Source organism: Oncorhynchus keta, unplaced genomic scaffold, assembly GCF_023373465.1.
Source record: "Oncorhynchus keta strain PuntledgeMale-10-30-2019 unplaced genomic scaffold, Oket_V2 Un_contig_15866_pilon_pilon, whole genome shotgun sequence".
Taxonomy (NCBI): Eukaryota; Metazoa; Chordata; class Actinopteri; order Salmoniformes; family Salmonidae; genus Oncorhynchus; species Oncorhynchus keta.
The window spans coordinates 43,011-61,967 of record NW_026279564.1 but is presented as its reverse complement, the minus strand read 5'-3'; the positions used below and the strand labels follow the sequence as shown (position 1 = coordinate 61,967).

Below are 18,957 nucleotides of genomic sequence, written 5' to 3'. Positions count from 1 at the left end.
CTAACACAGCAACATCTGAGGACTGGTTATCTGGTTCTAACACAGCAACACTGAGGACGGGGTTATCTGGTTCTAACACAGCAACACTGAGGACTGGTTATCTGGTTCTAACACAGCAACACTGAGGACTGGTTATCTGGTTCTAACACAGCAACACTGAGGACTGGGTTATCTGGTTCTAACACAGCAACACTGAGGACTGGTTATCTGGTTCTAACACAGCAACACTGAGGACTGGTTATCTGGTTCTAACACAGCAACACTGAGGACTGGTTATCTGGTTCTAACACAGCAACACTGAGGACGGGGTTATCTGGTTCTAACACAGCAACACTGAGGACTGGTTATCTGGTTCTAACACAGCAACACTGAGGACTGGTTATCTGGTTCTAACACAGCAACACTGAGGACTGGTTATCTGGTTCTAACACAGCAACACTGAGGACTGGGTTATCTGGTTCTGAACTGGTTCACACACTGAGGACTGGTTATCTGGTTCTAACACAGCAACACTGAGGACTGGTTATCTGGTTCTAACACAGCAACACTGAGGACTGGTTATCTGGTTCTAACACAGCAACACTGAGGACTGGTTATCTGGTTCTAACACAGCAACACTGAGGACTGGTTATCTGGTTCTAACACAGCAACACTGAGGACTGGTTATCTGGTTCTAACACAGCAACACTGAGGACTGGTTATCTGGTTCTAACACAGCAACACTGAGGACTCGTTATCTGGTTCTAACACAGCAACACTGAGGACTGGTTATCTGGTTCTAACACAGCAACACTGAGGACGGGGTTATCTGGTTCTAACACAGCAACACTGAGGACTGGTTATCTGGTTCTAACACAGCAACACTGAGGACTGGTTATCTGGTTCTAACACAGCAACACTGAGGACGGGGTTATCTGGTTCTAACACAGCAACACTGAGGACTGGTTATCTGGTTCTAACACAGCAACACTGAGGACTGGTTATCTGGTTCTAACACAGCAACACTGAGGACTGGTTATCTGGTTCTAACACAGCAACACTGAGGACTGGTTATCTGGTTCTAACACAGCAACACTGAGGACTGGTTATCTGGTTCTAACACAGCAACACTGAGGACTGGTTATCTGGTTCTAACACAGCAACACTGAGGACTGGTTATCTGGTTCTAACACAGCAACACTGAGGACGGGGTTATCTGGTTCTAACACAGCAACACTGAGGACTGGTTATCTGGTTCTAACACAGCAACACTGAGGACTGGTTATCTGGTTCTAACACAGCAACACTGAGGACTGGTTATCTGGTTCTAACACAGCAACACTGAGGACTGGGTTATCTGGTTCTAACAGCAACACTGAGGACTGGTTATCTGGTTCTAACACAGCAACACTGAGGACTGGTTATCTGGTTCTAACACAGCAACACTGAGGACTGGTTATCTGGTTCTAACACAGCAACACTGAGGACTGGTTATCTGGTTCTAACACAGCAACACTGAGGACTGGTTATCTGGTTCTAACACAGCAACGCTGAGGACTGGTTATCTGGTTCTAACACAGCAACATTGAGGACTGGTTATCTGGTTCTAACACAGCAACACTGAGGACGGGGTTATCTGGTTCTAACACAGCAACACTGAGGACTGGTTATCTGGTTCTAACACAGCAACACTGAGGACTGGTTATCTGGTTCTAACAATATTCCTGGACTGCATATGATCTCAATCACACTGGACTTGTAAAGGACATTCAGTCAAGTTGAACTGGAAATGTTTGCAATAAAACAGTTTCTACTAATGGTCTGTGCTCTTATGTCTTCAGTGGGAACTCCTAAATGTATTCAACATTAAATTGATTATGGTTGATTGTCCATTTTGGGGCGGCAGGTAGCCTAGTGGTTAGAGTGTAGGGGCGGCAGGTAGCCTAGTGGTTAGAGTGGAGGGGCGGCAGGTAGCCTAGTGGTTAGAGTGTAGGGGCGGCAGGTAGCCTAGTGGTTAGAGTGGAGGGGCGGCAGGTAGCCTAGTGGTTAGAGTGGAGGGGCGGCAGGTAGCCTAGTGGTTAGAGTGTAGGGGCGGCAGGTAGCCTGGTGGTTAGAGTGTAGGGGCGGCAGGTAGCCTAGTGGTTAGAGTGTAGGGCGGCAGGTAGCCTGGTGGTTAGAGTGTAGGGGCGGCAGGTAGCCTAGTGGTTAGAGTGGAGGGGCGGCAGGTAGCCTAGTGGTTAGAGTGTAGGGCGGCAGGTAGCCTGGTGGTTAGAGTGGAGGGGCGGCAGGTAGCCTGGTGGTTAGAGTGTAGGGGCGGCAGGTAGCCTAGTGGTTAGAGTGTAGGGGCGGCAGGTAGCCTAGTGGTTAGAGTGTAGGGCGGCAGGTAGCCTAGTGGTTAGAGTGTAGGGGCGGCAGGTAGCCTAGTGGTTAGAGTGGAGGGGCGGCAGGTAGCCTAGTGGTTAGAGTGGGGGCGGCAGGTAGCCTAGTGGTTAGAGTGTAGGGGCGGCAGGTAGCCTGGTGGTTAGAGTGTAGGGGCAGGTAGCCTGGTGGTTAGAGTGTAGGGGCGGCAGGTAGCCTAGTGGTTAGAGTGTAGGGGCGGCAGGTAGCCTAGTGGTTAGAGTGGAGGGGGCGGCAGGTAGCCTAGTGGTTAGAGTGGAGGGCGGCAGGTAGCCTAGTGGTTAGAGTGTAGGGGCGGCAGGTAGCCTGGTGGTTAGAGTGTAGGGGCGGCAGGTAGCCTAGTGGTTAGAGTGGAGGGGAGGCAGGTGGTTAGAGTGGAGGGGAGGCAGGTAGCCTAGTGGTTAGAGTGGAGGGAGGCAGGTAGCCTCAGTGGTTAGAGTGGAGGGCGGCAGGTAGCCTAGTGGTTAGAGTGGAGGGGCGGCAGGTAGCCTAGTGGTTAGAGTGTAGGGGGCGGCAGGAAGCCTAGTGTTTAGAGTACGGTGACCGAAATGGTTGCTCGATCGAATCCCAGAGCTGACGAGGTAAAATCTGTCGTTCTGCCCCTGAACAAGGCCATTATTGTAAATAAGAATTTGTTCTTAACTGCCTTGTTAAATAAAGGTTAAAAATACATTTAAAAAAAAGATAGAATGAAAGTTATGTTAGATATATGGTAAGTTGGTGTGTTTTCATTTTATAAAGCATTTTTACAAAATAAAAGTCTCACTGTAGCTAACCTGTTTACCACATCCGGTCTCAGGGATGGTTAACTCTGGAAACTCCTTTAGTCTCTACTGAGTTCGGTACATCAGCCTTTTAGCACCTTATTTGCGGAACAATCTTCAAAATGTTCTCAAATCTGTTTGTTCTGGTGTCTCTCGGTCAATTCAGAAAGCTGATTGAGGACATTATTACTAATATAATAATAATATATGCCATTTAGCTGACGCTTTTATCCAAAGCGACTTACAGTCATGTGTGCATACATTCTACGTATGGGTGGTCCCGGGAATCGAACCCACTACCCTGGCGGTACAAGCGCCATGCTCTACCAACTGAGCCACAGATATTATTATATTATTATTATTACTGATGAATCTGTTTGTTCTGGTATCTCTCGGTCAATTCAGAAAGCTGATTGAGGACATTTTACTGATGAATGTGTTTTGTTTTATGACGGTATTCTTTCTGTATTTGGGTATTTATATTGGTTTTCTGGAATTGATCTACTTCAAGGCTCATCTGTAAAAGATACATTGGTCTCAGTATTACTCCCTGATCAAATACAGGTTAAATTAAATAAATATATATATATAGCTCAAACTCATAAACCACCAAGGAAAAGTTGTGACATATTTAAAAAATAAAACCTGCTGTGGAAAAAAACCCATACGTGTTTACGTTGCATAGCATAAACGTAGCTCAGCCGCGGAAAAGTTTTAATAATAATATAATAAAATAATATATGCCATTTAGCTGTGGAAAAAAACAGTCATGTGTTTTCTACGTATGGGTAGCATAGGAATCGAACCCACAGCCGGCGTTACAAGAGCTCTACCAACTGAGCCATAGTAACTGGTATGCGACTTACATTCCAAATTACCCCCTTTTTCGTTTAATAGTGCACTATTTTTAGCCGTAAGGATCTGGTTAAAGTGAGCGTGCTAGGAATAGGGTACCATTTGGAACGTCATAACTTCTGACTTCGCAACTCGAGTCACATGTCGCGGCTGTGAGCTGGTCTCTCTAGACGAGTTGACACTTCTTTCCGCCCGCTAAGAGGACGGTGTGAAGTTTTGAGAAGTCACCGAGTACCGGGGAAGGCGACAGCAAAGGCCATGGCGACCGGAGACAGTGGCGGAGAAAGTCTAGAGTCGTGGCTGAGTAAGTTAGATGACACGGGAATTCGTTTTTTTCTTTCTTTTTCTTCAGAGAGTTTGTTTAATGTATTTCTTTATAGTAGTGCGATTGTATATTTTTGTCGTTTGACAATAACTTGTCTTATGGTTCACATTTGGAAATGTTGCATCTTGAAGTTGTGCGTGACGGAAAGTCGAACCTTAGTCGAGCCAGTTTAATAAACAGGCTTTATGTCTCGTCATTTGTATGAGCGCGTGCAAATATGGCGAGCGATATTTACTGTAACTGTAGTTGAAACTGCCTTGTTGTCGCGCTGTAACATTGAAGCCTGGCGTTTTGGCGTTTTACATCTCATGTTTACTTTGCTTACTTTACTTTACTCATGTTTACTTTGTAGCAAATTCCGCGGAGGGAATTACGGAATAAAAAGTTACAAAGTTTGATTGTGAAGGGCATGCATGGTTTATAATTTATTACCAATATGTTCATTTTTAAACGCAACAAAATAGCTTTGAAAGAACAGGAAGTATGAGAAAGAAACATCTTATCAGCCAGTCACGCGCTCATCCAGATGTTTTTTTTAAATCTTCTCCTTTCCTTCGACTAACTAACACCAAGCGGTGGAAAAAGTACCCAACTTCTCATACTTGAGTAAAATATACCTTTATTAGTCCAAGTGAAAGTCACCCAGTAAAATCCTACACGAGTAAAAGTATTTTGGTTTTTAAATATAAGTATCAAATGTAAAAATGCTCAAATATTCTTAAGTATCAAAAGTGAAAGTATAAATCATTTCAAATTCCTTATATTAAAGCAAACCAGACGGGACCATTTTGTAATATATATATTTTTTTACAATTTACGGATAGCCAGGGACACGCTCCAACACTCAAGACAAATGAAGCATGTGTTTAGTGAGTCCACCAGATCAGAGGCAGTAGGGATGACCAGTGATGTTCTCTGGTAAAGACCCCCAGTATTAGTACTTTAAAGTACACCACTGACTACACCCACTACACGGCACAGTGAGCTTCCGGTTCTAGTTCAATGTTACAACATCGTCATTGTAGAACACACACTTGCAGGGACCTTCCTTTGATGAGAAGGGCAAACGTTTGTTTTTCTTCTTCTATATTTGTTTCTATTTATATCCCGTCAGGTCACAGACCCATCTAATGCAACGCTAGGCTGATAGGCTCCTTTCTTTCTCTCTCTCTCGTTTTCTCTCTCTTTTCTCTCTCTTTTCTCTCTCTCCTCTCTTTTCTCTCTTTTCTCTCTCTCTCCCTTTCTCTCCTTCTCTCTCTCTTCTCTCTCTCTTTTCTCTCTCTCTCCTCTCTCTCCTCTCTTTTCTCTCTCTCCCCTCTTTTCTCTCTCTCTCTCTTATTTTCTCTCTCTTTTCTCTCTCTTTTTTCGCTCTCTTTTCTCTCTCTCTCTTTTTCTCTCCTATTTTTTCTCTCTCTTTTCTCTCTCTTTTCTCTCCTATTTTCTCTCTCTCTTTTCTCTCTCTCCTCTCTTTTCTCTCTCTCTCTCTCTCTCTCTCTTTCTCTCTCTTTTCTCTCCTCTTTTCTCTCTCTCTCTCTCTTTTCTCTTTTCTCTCTCTCCTCTCTTTTCTCTCTCTCTCCTTTTCTCTCTTTCTCTCTCTCTTCTCTCTCTTTTCTCTCTCTCTCCTCTCTTTTTTCTCTCTCCTCTTTTCTCTCTCTCCTCTTATTTTCTCTCCCCTCTTTTCTCTCTCTCCTCTTTTTTCTCTCTCTCTTTTCTCTCTCTCTCCTCTCTTTTCTCTCTCTCTCTCTTTTCTCTCTCCTCTTTTCTCTCTCTCCTCTCTCTTTTCTCTCTCCTCTCTTTTCTCTCTCTTCTCTCTCTTTTCTCTCTCTCTTTTTCTCTCTCCTCTCTTTTTCTCTCTTCTCTCTCTCCTCTCTTTTCTCTCTCTTTTCTCTTTCTCTCTCTTTTCTCTCTCTCCTCTTTTCTCTCTCTTTTCTCTCTCCTCTCTTTTTTCTCTCCTCTCTTTTTTCTCTCTCTTTTCTCTCTCTTTTCTCTCTCCTCTTTTCTCTCTCTTTTCTCTCTCTCCTCTTTTCTCTCTCTCTTTTCTCTCTCCTATTTTCTCTCTCTCCTCTCTTTTCTCTCTCTCCTCTCTTTTCTCTCTCTCTCTCTTCTTCTCTCTCATTTCTCTCTCTCTCTCTTTTCTCTCTCTTTTTTTCTCTCCTCTCTCTTTTCTCTCTCTCCTCTATTTTCTCTCTCTCTCTCTTTCTCTTCTCTCTCGTTCTCTTCTCTCTCTTTCTCTTCTCTCTCTCTCTCTCTTCTCTCTCTCTCTCTCAGACAAGGCCACAGACCCGTCTAACTCAGAAGACAGGTGGGACAGTATCCAGGGCTTCTATGACCAGGTCAACCAGGAGGCTGATGGGTGAGTAGACACTATGGCTGTGTCCCCTGACGGCAGCTTATGACCAGGACAACCTATTATCTATATAGTGAACTACTAATGACCAGGACAACCTATTATCTATATAGTGAACTACTAATGACCAGGACAACCTATTATCTATATAGTGAACTACTGATGACCAGTACAACCTATTCTCTATAATAGGGCACTATTTAGGGGCTCTGGTCAAAAGTAGACTTAGTGCACTAACAGAAGGAACCCAAATAGTACCCTTCCCTGTCTATAGCGCTAGGGCCCATAGGTCCCTGGTCTAAAGTAGTGCACGATATAGGGAATAGGGTACAGCAGTAGGCTACAGGGATTCTAAATGCCCTCTGATTGTATAGCAGTAGGCTACAGGGATTATAAATGCCCTCTGATTGTATAGCAGTAGGCTACAGGGATTCTAAATGCCCTCTGATTGTATAGCAGTAGGCTACAGGGATTCTAAATTCCCTCTGATTGTATAGCAGTAGGCTACAGGGATTCTAAATGCACTCTGATTGTACAGCAGTAGGCTACAGGGATTCTAAATGCACTCTGATTGTACAGCAGTAGGCTACAGGGATTCTAAATGCCCTCTGATTGTATAGCAGTAGGCTACAGGGATTCTAAATGCACTCTGATTGTACAGCAGTAGGCTACAGGGATTCTAAATGCACTCTGATTGTACAGCAGTAGGCTACAGGGATTCTAAATGCACTCTGATTGTACAGCAGTAGGCTACAGGGATTCTAAATGCCCTCTGATTGTATAGCAGTAGGCTACAGGGATTCTAAAATGCACTCTGATTGTACAGCAGTAGGCTACAGGGATTCTAAATGCCCTCTGATTGTGTAGCAGTAGGCTACAGGGATTCTAAATGCCCTCTGATTGTATAGCAGTAGACTACAGGGATTCTAAATGCCCTCTGATTGTATAGCAGTAGGCTACAGGGATTCTAAATGCCCTCTGATTGTATAGCAGTAGGCTACAGGGATTCTAAATGCACTCTGTTTTTTTACCAGATATCTTTCATGTTGTATATAATGTAGTATTCGTTTTGTAAAACACTGCTAGTTTATAAATCTACTCTCCTCTTTCCCAGTCCTCAGGTTGCCACTGTCTCCTGGCCCACAAGATCCAGTCTCCTCAGCAGAGAGAGGCTCTGCAGGCCCTCACAGTAAGATAACATTATACTATAGTAATAACTATATAATACTGTTGTAAAACCCCCCTACGTAACAGAAGATCCAGTCTCCTCAGCAGAGAGAGGCTCTTCAGCCCCTCACAGTAAGATAACATTATACTATAGTAATAACTATATAATACTGTTGTAAAACCCCCTCTACGTAACAGAAGATCCAGTCTCCTCAGCAGAGAGGCGCTTCAGCCCCTCACAGTAAGATAACATTATACTATAGTAATAACTATATAATACTGTTGAAGATCCAGTCTCCTCAGCAGAGAGAGGCCCTTCAGGCCCTCACAGTAAGATAACATTATACTATAGTAATAACTATATAATACTGTTGAAGATCCAGTCTCCTCAGCAGAGAGAGGCTCTTCAGCCCCTCACAGTAAGATAACATTATACTATAGTAATAACTATATAATACTGTTGAAGATCCAGTCTCCTCAGCAGAGAGAGGCTCTTCAGGCCCTCACAGTAAGATAACATTATACTATAGTAATAACTATATAATACTGTTGAAGATCCAGTCTCCTCAGCAGAGAGAGGCTCTTCAGGCCCTCACAGTAAGATAACATTATACTATAGTAATAACTATATAATACTGTTGAAGATCCAGTCTCCTCAGCAGAGAGAGGCTCTTCAGCCCTCACAGTAAGAGGTTGAACGATATGAAGGAAATGCATTGTGTGGTTTCTCTTGGCTCTTGTGGGTTATGTCACGTGAAGGAGCGCCCAGGGTTTCACGCGTTGCTAGTTAGTGAAGCGAGAGAAGGTAGAGAACTGGAACGAGAGGAGAGAGAGAACTGAGAACGAGAGAACTGAACTAGAGAGAGAACTGGAGGAAGAGAGAACTGAGAGTAGAGAACTGGAACTGAGAGGAGAGAGAGAACTGGAACTAGAGGAGAGAGAGAACTGGAACTAGAGGACTAGAGAGAGAGAACTGGAACTAGAGTAGAGAGAACTGGAACTAGAGTAAAGAGAGAGAACTGGAACTAGAGTAGAGAGAGAAACTGGAACTAGAGTAAAAAGAGAGAACTGGAACTAGAGTAAAGAGAGAGAACTGGAACTAGAGTAAAGAGAGAACTGGAACTAGAGTAAAGAGAGAGACTGGAACTAGAGTAAAGAGAGAGAACTGGAACTAGAGTAAAAGAGAGAGAACTGGAACTAGAGTAGAGAGAGAACTGGAACTAGAGTAAAGAGAGAGAACTGGAACTAGAGTAAAGAGAGAGAACTGGAACTAGAGTACTGGAACTAGAGTAAAGAGAGAACTGAACTAGAGTAAAGAGAGAGAACTGGAACTAGAGTAAAGAGAGAACTGGAACTAGAGTAAAGAGAGAGAACTGGAACTAGAGTAAAGAGAGAGAACTGGAACTAGAGTAAAAAGAGAGAGAACTGGAACTAGAGTAAAAGAGAGAGAACTGGAACTAGAGTAAAGAGAGAGAACTGGAACTAGAGTAGAGAGAGAAACTGGAACTAGAGTAAAAAGAGAGAGAACTGGAACTAGAGTGGAACTAGAGAGAGAGAACTGGAACTAGAGTAAAGAGAAAGAGAAGAACTGGAACTAGAGTAAAGAGAGAGAACTGGAACTAGAGTAAAGAGAGAGAACTGGAACTAGAGTAAAGAGAGAGAACTGGAACTAGAGTAAAGAGAGAGAACTGGAACTAGAACTGGAACTAGAGTAAAGAGAGAGAACTGGAACTAGAGTAAAGAGAGAACTGGAACTAGAGTAAAAAGAGAGAGACTGGAACTAGAAAAGAGAGAGAACTGAACTAGAGTAAAGAGAGAGAACTGGAACTAGAGTAAAAGAGAGAGAACTGGAACTAGAGTAAAAGAGAGAACTGGAACTAGAGTAAAAGAGAGAGAACTGGAACTAGAGTAAAAAGAGAGAGAACTGGAACTAGAGTAAAGAGAGAGAACTGGAACTAGAGTAAAAAGAGAGAGAACTGGAACTAGAGTAAAGAGAGAGAACTGAACTGAGAAAAAGAGAGAGAACTGGAACTAGAGTAAAGAGAGAGAACTGGAACTAGAGTAAAGAGAGAGAACTGGAACTAGAGTAAAAAGAGAGAGAACTGGAACTAGAGAAAGAGAGAGAACTGGAACTAGAGTAAAGAGAGAGAAACTGGAACTAGAGTGGAACTAGAGAACTAGAGAGAACTGGAACTAGAGTAAAGAGAGAGAACTGGAACTAGAGTAAAGAGAGAGAGAACTGGAACTAGAGTAAAGAGAGAGAGAACTGGAACTAGAGTAAAGAGAGAACTGAACTAGAGTAAAGACTGGAACTAGAGTAAAGAGAGAGAGAACTGGAACTAGAGTAAAGAGAGAGAGAACTGGAACTAGAGTAAAGAGAGAGAGAACTGGAACTAGAGTAGAGAGAGAGAGAGAACTGGAACTAGAGTAAAGAGAGAGAGAGCGAGAGAACTGGAACGAGAGAGTAAAGAGAGAGAACTGGAACTAGAGGAGAGGGAGAGAGAGACTGGAACTGAGGAGAGAGAGGAGGAGAGGGAGAGAGAGAACTGGAACTAGAGGAGAGAGGGAGAGAGAGAACTGAACTGAACGAGAGGAGAGAGAGAGAGAACTGGAACGAGAGGAGAGAGAGAGAGAACTGGAACGAGAGGAGAGAGAGAGAACTGGAACTAGAGGAGAGAGAGAGAACTGGAACTAGAGTAAAGAGAGAACTGGAACTAGAGTAAAGAGAAGAGAGAGAACTGGAACGAGAGGAGAGAGAGAGAACTGGAACTAGAGTAAAGAGAGCAAGAGAGAGAGTGGCTAATATGGTTTAAGAGGACATGATGAGGGTCAACAGTTCACCTGGCTGGTAACAATGGGGTGCTTGAAGAACAGGGTTTAAACAAATGAATCGAGCAGGAGAATGACATGAGTGCACTTTTTAATTTACTCACATGTAGCGTGGTAAGCAGTATGGTCACTGTTCAGTCTACACACTGACTGGGGCTGTCTGTTAATGGATGCACCCTGTTCCTGTCTGTTACACACACTGTCTGTTAATGGATGCACCCTGTTCCCTACACACTGTCTGTTAATGGATGCACCCTGTCACCCTGTCCCTACACACTGTCTGTTAATGGATGCACCCTGTTCCCTACACACTGTCTGGGGCTGTCTGTTAATGGATGCACCCTGTTCCCTACTGGGGCTGTCTGTTAATGGATGCACCCTGTTCCCTACACACTGACTGGGGCTGTCTGTCAATGGATGCACCCTGTTCCCTACACACTGACTGGGGCTGTCTGTTAATGGATGCACCCTGTTCCCTACACACTGACTGGGGCTGTCTGTTAATGGATGCACCCTGTTCCCTACACACTGACTCTGTCTGTTAATGGATGCACCCTGTTCCCTACACACTGTCTGGGGCTGTCTGTTAATGGATGCACCCTGTTCCCTACACACTGTCTGGGGCTGTCTGTTAATGGATGCACCCTGTTCCCTACACACTGTCTGGGGCTGTCTGTTAATGGATGCACCCTGTTCCCTACACACTGTCTGGGGCTGTCTGTTAATGGATGCACCCTGTTCCCTACACACTGACTGGGGCTGTCTGTTAATGGATGCACCCTGTTCCCTACACACTGACTGGGGCTGTCTGTCAATGGATGCACCCTGTTCCCTACACACTGTCTGGGGCTGTCTGTTAATGGATGCACCCTGTTCCCTACACACTGTGTCTGTTAATGGATGCACCCTGTTCCCTACACACTGTCTGGGGCTGTCTGTCAATGGATGCACCCTGTTCCCTACACACTGACTGGGGCTGTCTGTTAATGGATGCACCCTGTTCCCTACACACTGTCTGTTGTTAATGGATGCACCCTGTTCCCTACACACTGACTGGGGCTGTCTGTCAATGGATGCACCCTGTTCCCTACACACTAACTGGGGCTGTCTGTCAATGGATGCACCCTGTTCCCTACACACTAACTGGGGCTGTCTGTCAATGGATGCACCCTGTTCCCTACACACTGTCTGTTAATGGATGCACCCTGTTCCCTACACACTGACTGGGGCTGTCTGTCAATGGATGCACCCTGTTCCCTACACACTGTCTGTTAATGGATGCACCCTGTTCCCTACACACTGTCTGTTAATGGATGCACCCTGTTCCCTACACACTGACTGGGGCTGTCTGTTAATGGATGCACCCTGTTCCCTACACACTGTCTGGGGCTGTCTGTTAATGGATGCACCCTGTTCCCTACACACTGTCTGGGGCTGTCTGTTAATGGATGCACCCTGTTCCCTACACACTGACTGGGGCTGTCTGTTAATGGATGCACCCTGTTCCCTACACACTGACTGGGGCTGTCTGTTAATGGATGCACCCTGTTCCCTACACACTGTCTGGGGCTGTCTGTTAATGGATGCACCCTGTTCCCTACACACTGACTGGGGCTGTCTGTTAATGGATGCACCCTGTTCCCTACACACTGTCTGGGGCTGTCTGTTAATGGATGCACCCTGTTCCCTACACACTGACTGGGGCTGTCTGTTAATGGATGCACCCTGTTCCCTACACACTGACTGGGGCTGTCTGTTAATGGATGCACCCTGTTCCCTACACACTGTCTGGGGCTGTCTGTTAATGGATGCACCCTGTTCCCTACACACTGTCTGGGCTGTCTGTTAATGGATGCACCCTGTTCCCTACACACTGTCTGGGGCTGTCTGTTAATGGATGCACCCTGTTCCCTACACACTGACTGGGGCTGTCTGTTAATGGATGCACCCTGTTCCCTACACACTGTCTGGGGCTGTCTGTTAATGGATGCACCCTGTTCCCTACACACTGACTGGGGCTGTCTGTTAATGGATGCACCCTGTTCCCTACACACTGACTGGGGCTGTCTGTTAATGGATGCACCCTGTTCCCTACACACTGACTGGGGCTGTCTGTTAATGGATGCACCCTGTTCCCTACACACTGTCTGGGGCTGTTAATGGATGCACCCTGTTCCCTACACACTGACTGGGGCTGTCTGTTAATGGATGCACCCTGTTCCCTACACACTGTCTGGGGCTGTCTGTCAATGGATGCACCCTGTTCCCTACACACTGACTGGGGCTGTCTGTTAATGGATGCACCCTGTTCCCTACACACTGACTGGGGCTGTCTGTCAATGGATGCACCCTGTTCCCTACACACTGACTGGGGCTGTCTGTTAATGGATGCACCCTGTTCCCTACACACTGACTGGGGCTGTCTGTTAATGGATGCACCCTGTTCCCTACACACTGACTGGGGCTGTCTGTTAATGGATGCACCCTGTTCCCTACACACTGTCTGGGGCTGTCTGTTAATGGATGCACCCTGTTCCCTACACACTGTCTGGGGCTGTCTGTTAATGGATGCACCCTGTTCCCTACACACTGACTGGGGCTGTCTGTTAATGGATGCACCCTGTTCCCTACACACTGACTGGGGCTGTCTGTTAATGGATGCACCCTGTTCCCTACACACTGTCTGGGGCTGTCTGTTAATGGATGCACCCTGTTCCCTACACACACTGTCTGTTAATGGATGCACCCTGTTCCCTACACACTGTCTGTTAATGGATGCTGTTCTGTCTGGGGCTGTCTGTTATGGATGCACCCTGTTCCCTACACACTGTCTGTTAATGGGCACCCTGTTCCCTGTCTGTTAATGGATGCACCCTGTTCCCTACACACTGTCTGTTAATGGATGCACCCTGTTCCCTACACACTGTCTGTTAATGGATGCACCCTGTTCCCTACACACTGACTGGGGCTGTCTGTTAATGGATGCACCCTGTTCCCTACACACTGTCTGTTAATGGATGCACCCTGTTCCCTACACACTGACTGGGGCTGTCTGTTAATGGATGCACCCTGTTCCCTACACACTGTCTGTTAATGGATGCACCCTGTTCCCTACACACTGACTGGGGCTGTCTGTTAATGGATGCACCCTGTTCCCTACACACTGTCTGTTAATGGATGCACCCTGTTCCCTACACACTGTCTGGGGCTGTCTGTTAATGGATGCACCCTGTTCCCTACACACTGACTGGTTAATGGATGCACCCTGTTCCCTACACACTGTCTGGGGCTGTCTGTTAATGGATGCACCCTGTTCCCTACACACTGACTGGGGCTGTCTGTTAATGGATGCACCCTGTTCCCTACACACTGTCTGGGGCTGTCTGTTAATGGATGCACCCTGTTCTGTCTGTCTGTTAATGGATGCACCCTGTTCCCTACACACTGTCTGGGGCTGTCTGTTAATGGATGCACCCTGTTCCCTACACACTGACTGGGGCTGTCTGTTAATGGATGCACCCTGTTCCCTACACACTGTCTGGGGCTGTCTGTTAATGGATGCACCCTGTTCCCTACACACTGACTGGGGCTGTCTGTTAATGGATGCACCCTGTTCCCTACACACTGACTGGGGCTGTCTGTTAATGGATGCACCCTGTTCCCTACACACTGTCTGGGGCTGTCTGTTAATGGATGCACCCTGTTCCCTACACACTGTCTGGGGCTGTCTGTTAATGGATGCACCCTGTTCCCTACACACTGACTGGGGCTGTCTGTTAATGGATGCACCCTGTTCCCTACACACTGACTGGGGCTGTCTGTTAATGGATGCACCCTGTTCCCTACACACTGTCTGGGGCTGTCTGTTAATGGATGCACCCTGTTCCCTACACACTGACTGGGGCTGTCTGTTAATGGATGCACCCTGTTCCCTACACACTGACTGGGGCTGTCTGTTAATGGATGCACCCTGTTCCCTACACACTGACTGGGGCTGTCTGTTAATGGATGCACCCTGTTCCCTACACACTGACTGGGGCTGTCTGTTAATGGATGCACCCTGTTCAGTCTACACACTGACTGAGGCTGTCTGTTAATGGATGCACCCTGTTCCCTCCACACTGTCTGGGGCTGTCTGTTAATGGATGCACCCTGTTCCCTACACACTGTCTGTTAATGGATGCACCCTGTTCCCTCCACACTGTCTGGGGCTGTCTGTTAATGGATGCACCCTGTTCCCTACACACTGTCTGGGGCTGTCTGTTAATGGATGCACCCTGTTCCCTACACACTGTCTGTTAATGGATGCACCCTGTTCCCTACACACTGACTGGGGCTGTCTGTTAATGGATGCACCCTGTTCCCTGTTCCTCACTGACACTGTCTGTTAATGGATGCACCCTGTTCCCTACACACTGTCTGTTAATGGATGCACCCTGTTCCCTCCACACTGTCTGGGGCTGTCTGTTAATGGATGCACCCTGTTCCCTACACACTGTCTGTTAATGGATGCACCCTGTTCCCTACACACTGACTGGGGCTGTCTGTTAATGGATGCACCCTGTTCCCTACACACTGTCTGTTAATGGATGCACCCTGTTCCCTACACACTGACTGGGGCTGTCTGTTAATGGATGCACCCTGTTCCCTACACACTGTCTGGGGCTGTCTGTTAATGGATGCACCCTGTTCCCTACACACTGTCTGGGGCTGTCTGTTAATGGATGCACCCTGTTCCCTACACACTGTCTGGGGCTGTCTGTTAATGGATGCACCCTGTTCCCTACACACTGTCTGGGGCTGTCTGTTAATGGATGCACCCTGTTCCCTACACACTGTCTGGGGCTGTCTGTTAATGGATGCACCCTGTTCCCTACACACTGTCTGGGGCTGTCTGTTAATGGATGCACCCTGTTCCCTACACACTGACTGGGGCTGTCTGTTAATGGATGCACCCTGTTCCCTACACACTGACTGGGGCTGTCTGTTAATGGATGCACCCTGTTCCCTACACACTGACTGGGGCTGTCTGTTAATGGATGCACCCTGTTCCCTAATGGATGCACCCTGTTCCCTACACTGTCTGGGGCTGTCTGTTAATGGATGCACCCTGTTCCCTACACACTGTCTGGGGCTGTCTGTTAATGGATGCACCCTGTTCCCTACACACTGTCTGGGGCTGTCTGTTAATGGATGCACCCTGTTCCCTACACACTGACTGGGGCTGTCTGTTAATGGATGCACCCTGTTCCCTACACACTGACTGGGGCTGTCTGTTAATGGATGCACCCTGTTCCCTACACACTGACTGGGGCTGTCTGTTAATGGATGCACCCTGTTCCCTACACACTGTCTGGGGCTGTCTGTTAATGGATGCACCCTGTTCCCTACACACTGACTGGGGCTGTCTGTTAATGGATGCACCCTGTTCCCTACACACTGACTGGGGCTGTCTGTTAATGGATGCACCCTGTTCCCTACACACTGTCTGTTAATGGATGCACCCTGTTCCCTACACACTGTCTGGGGCTGTCTGTTAATGGATGCACCCTGTTCCCTACACACTGTCTGTTAATGGATGCACCCTGTTCCCTACACACTGTCTGGGGCTGTCTGTTAATGGATGCACCCTGTTCCCTACACACTGTCTGGGGCTGTCTGTTAATGGATGCACCCTGTTCCCTACACACTGTCTGGGGCTGTCTGTTAATGGATGCACCCTGTTCCCTACACACTGTCTGTTAATGGATGCACCCTGTTCCCTACACACTGACTGGGGCTGTCTGTTAATGGATGCACCCTGTTCCCTACACACTGTCTGGGGCTGTCTGTTAATGGATGCACCCTGTTCCCTACACACTGACTGGGGCTGTCTGTTAATGGATGCACCCTGTTCCCTACACACTGTCTGTGTCTGTTAATGGATGCACCCTGTTCCCTCTGTTAATGGATGCCCCTGTTCCCTACACACTGTCTGTTAATGGATGCACCCTGTTCCCTACACACTGTCTGGGGCTGTCTGTTAATGGATGCACCCTGTTCCCTACACACTGTCTGGGGCTGTCTGTTAATGGATGCACCCTGTTCCCTACAACTGGATGCACCCTGTTCCCTACACACTGTCTGGGGCTGTCTGTTAATGGATGCACCCTGTTCCCTACACTGACTGTCTGTTAATGGATGCACCCTGTTCCCTACACACTGTCTGTTAATGGATGCACCCTGTTCCCTACACACTGTCTGGGGCTGTCTGTTAATGGATGCACCCTGTTCCCTACACACTGTCTGGGGCTGTCTGTTAATGGATGCACCCTGTTCCCTACACACTGTCTGGGGCTGGATGGATGCACCCTGTTCCCTACACACTGTGTTAATGGATGCTGTTCCCTACACACTGTCTGGGGCTGTCTGTCTGTTAATGGATGCACCCTGTTCCCTACACACTGTCTGGGGCTGTCTGTCAATGGATGCACCCTGTTCCCTACACACTGACTGGGGCTGTCTGTTAATGGATGCACCCTGTTCCCTACACACTGTCTGGGGCTGTCTGTTAATGGATGCACCCTGTTCCCTACACACTGTGGGGCTGTCTGTTAATGGATGCACCCTGTTCCCTACACACTGTCTGGGATGCACCCTGTTCCCTACACACTGTCTGGGGCTGTCTGTTAATGGATGCACCCTGTTCCCTACACACTGTCTGTTAATGGGCTGTCTGTGTCTGTTAATGGATGCACCCTGTTCCCTACACACTGTCTGGGGCTGTCTGTTAATGGATGCACCCTGTTCCCTACACACTGTCTGTTAATGGATGCACCCTGTTCCCTACACACTGTCTGTCTAATGGGCTGTCTGTCAATGGATGCACCCTGTTCCCTACACACTGTCTGTTAATGGATGCACCCTGTTCCCTACACACTGTCTGTTAATGGATGCACCCTGTTCCCTACACACTGACTGGGGCTGTCTGTCAATGGATGCACCCTGTTCCCTACACACTGACTGGGGCTGTCTGTTAATGGATGCACCCTGTTCCCTACACACTGTCTGGGGCTGTCTGTTAATGGATGCACCCTGTTCCCTACACACTGTCTGTTAATGGATGCACCCTGTTCCCTACACACTGACTGGGGCTGTCTGTTAATGGATGCATCCTGTTCCCTACACACTGACTGGGGCTGTCTGTTAATGGATGCACCCTGGGTTAATGTAGTCTAGGCTGGGTTACTGTAGTCTAGGCTGGGTTACTGTAGTTTAGGCTGGGTTACTGTAGTCTAGGCTGGGTTACTGTAGTCTAGGCTGGGTTACTGTAGTTTTAGGCTGGGTTACTGTAGTCTAGGCTGGGTTACTGTAGTTTAGGCTGTCTGTAAATGGTTACTGTAGTCTAGGCTGGGTTACTGTAGTCTAGGCTGGGTTACTGTAGTTTACACTGGGTTAATGTGCAGTCTAGGCTGGGGCTGTAGTTTAGGCTGCACCCTGTTCCTGTAGTCTAGGCTGTCTGTTAATGGATAGTCCCTAGGCTGGGGCTGTAGTTTATGGCTGCACCCTGTTACTGTAGTTCCCTAGGCTGGGTTACTGTAGTTTAGGCTGGGTTACTGTAGTTTAGGCTGGGTTACTGTAGTCTAGGCTGGGTTACTGTAGTCTAGGCTGGGGCTTGTTGTAGTTTAGGCTGGGTTACTGTAGTCTAGGCTGGGTTACTGTAGTCTAGGCTGGGTTACTGTAGTTTAGGATGGGTTAGTGTAGTCTAGGCTGGGTTACTGTAGTTTAGGCTGGGTTACTGTAGTTTAGGCTGGGTTAGTGTAGTCTAGGCTGGGTTACTGTAGTTTAGGCTGGGTTACTGTAGGATCTGTTCCCTAGGCTGGGTTACTGTAGTCTAGGCTGGATGTTTCCTGTAGTTTAGGCTGGACTTAGTGTAGTCTAGGCTGGGTTTCCCTACTGTAGTTTAGGCTGGATGCACCCTGTTCCCTACTGTCTGGGGCTGTCTGTTAGGCTGGGTTACTGTAGTCTAGGCTGGGTTACTGTAGTTTAGGCTGGGTTACTGTAGTCTAGGCTGGGGCTTACTGTAGTCTAGGCTGGGTTACTGTAGTTTAGGCTGGGTTACTGTAGTCTAGGCTGGGTTACTGTAGTTTAGGCTGGGTTACTGTAGTCTAGGCTGGGTTACTGTAGTCTAGGCTGGGTTACTGTAGAGCTCTGTGTGACTGCTGCTGAAGTATAAAGGGCTTTAGAAGATAAATGTGATTGATTTATCTGCAGTTCCTGGGTCAGTGGTGTGGTGCGGAGGTGAAGCTGAAATA

General features: G+C 47.1%; 1 protein-coding gene across 1 annotated transcript in view; it reads left to right on the top strand.

The window, feature by feature from the left end:
• The first annotated feature begins 4,077 nt into the window (after nucleotides 1-4,077).
• LOC127919143 (ADP-ribosylation factor-binding protein GGA2-like) overlaps nucleotides 4,078-18,957 on the top strand; it is a 45,702-nt gene continuing 30,822 nt past the window's right edge. The window contains 4 exon segments of the mRNA XM_052502558.1: nucleotides 4,078-4,299; nucleotides 6,589-6,673; nucleotides 7,782-7,795; nucleotides 7,798-7,856. Of these exon segments, the coding sequence (XP_052358518.1) occupies nucleotides 4,254-4,299; nucleotides 6,589-6,673; nucleotides 7,782-7,795; nucleotides 7,798-7,856 (204 nt within the window). The 5' untranslated portion in view covers nucleotides 4,078-4,253.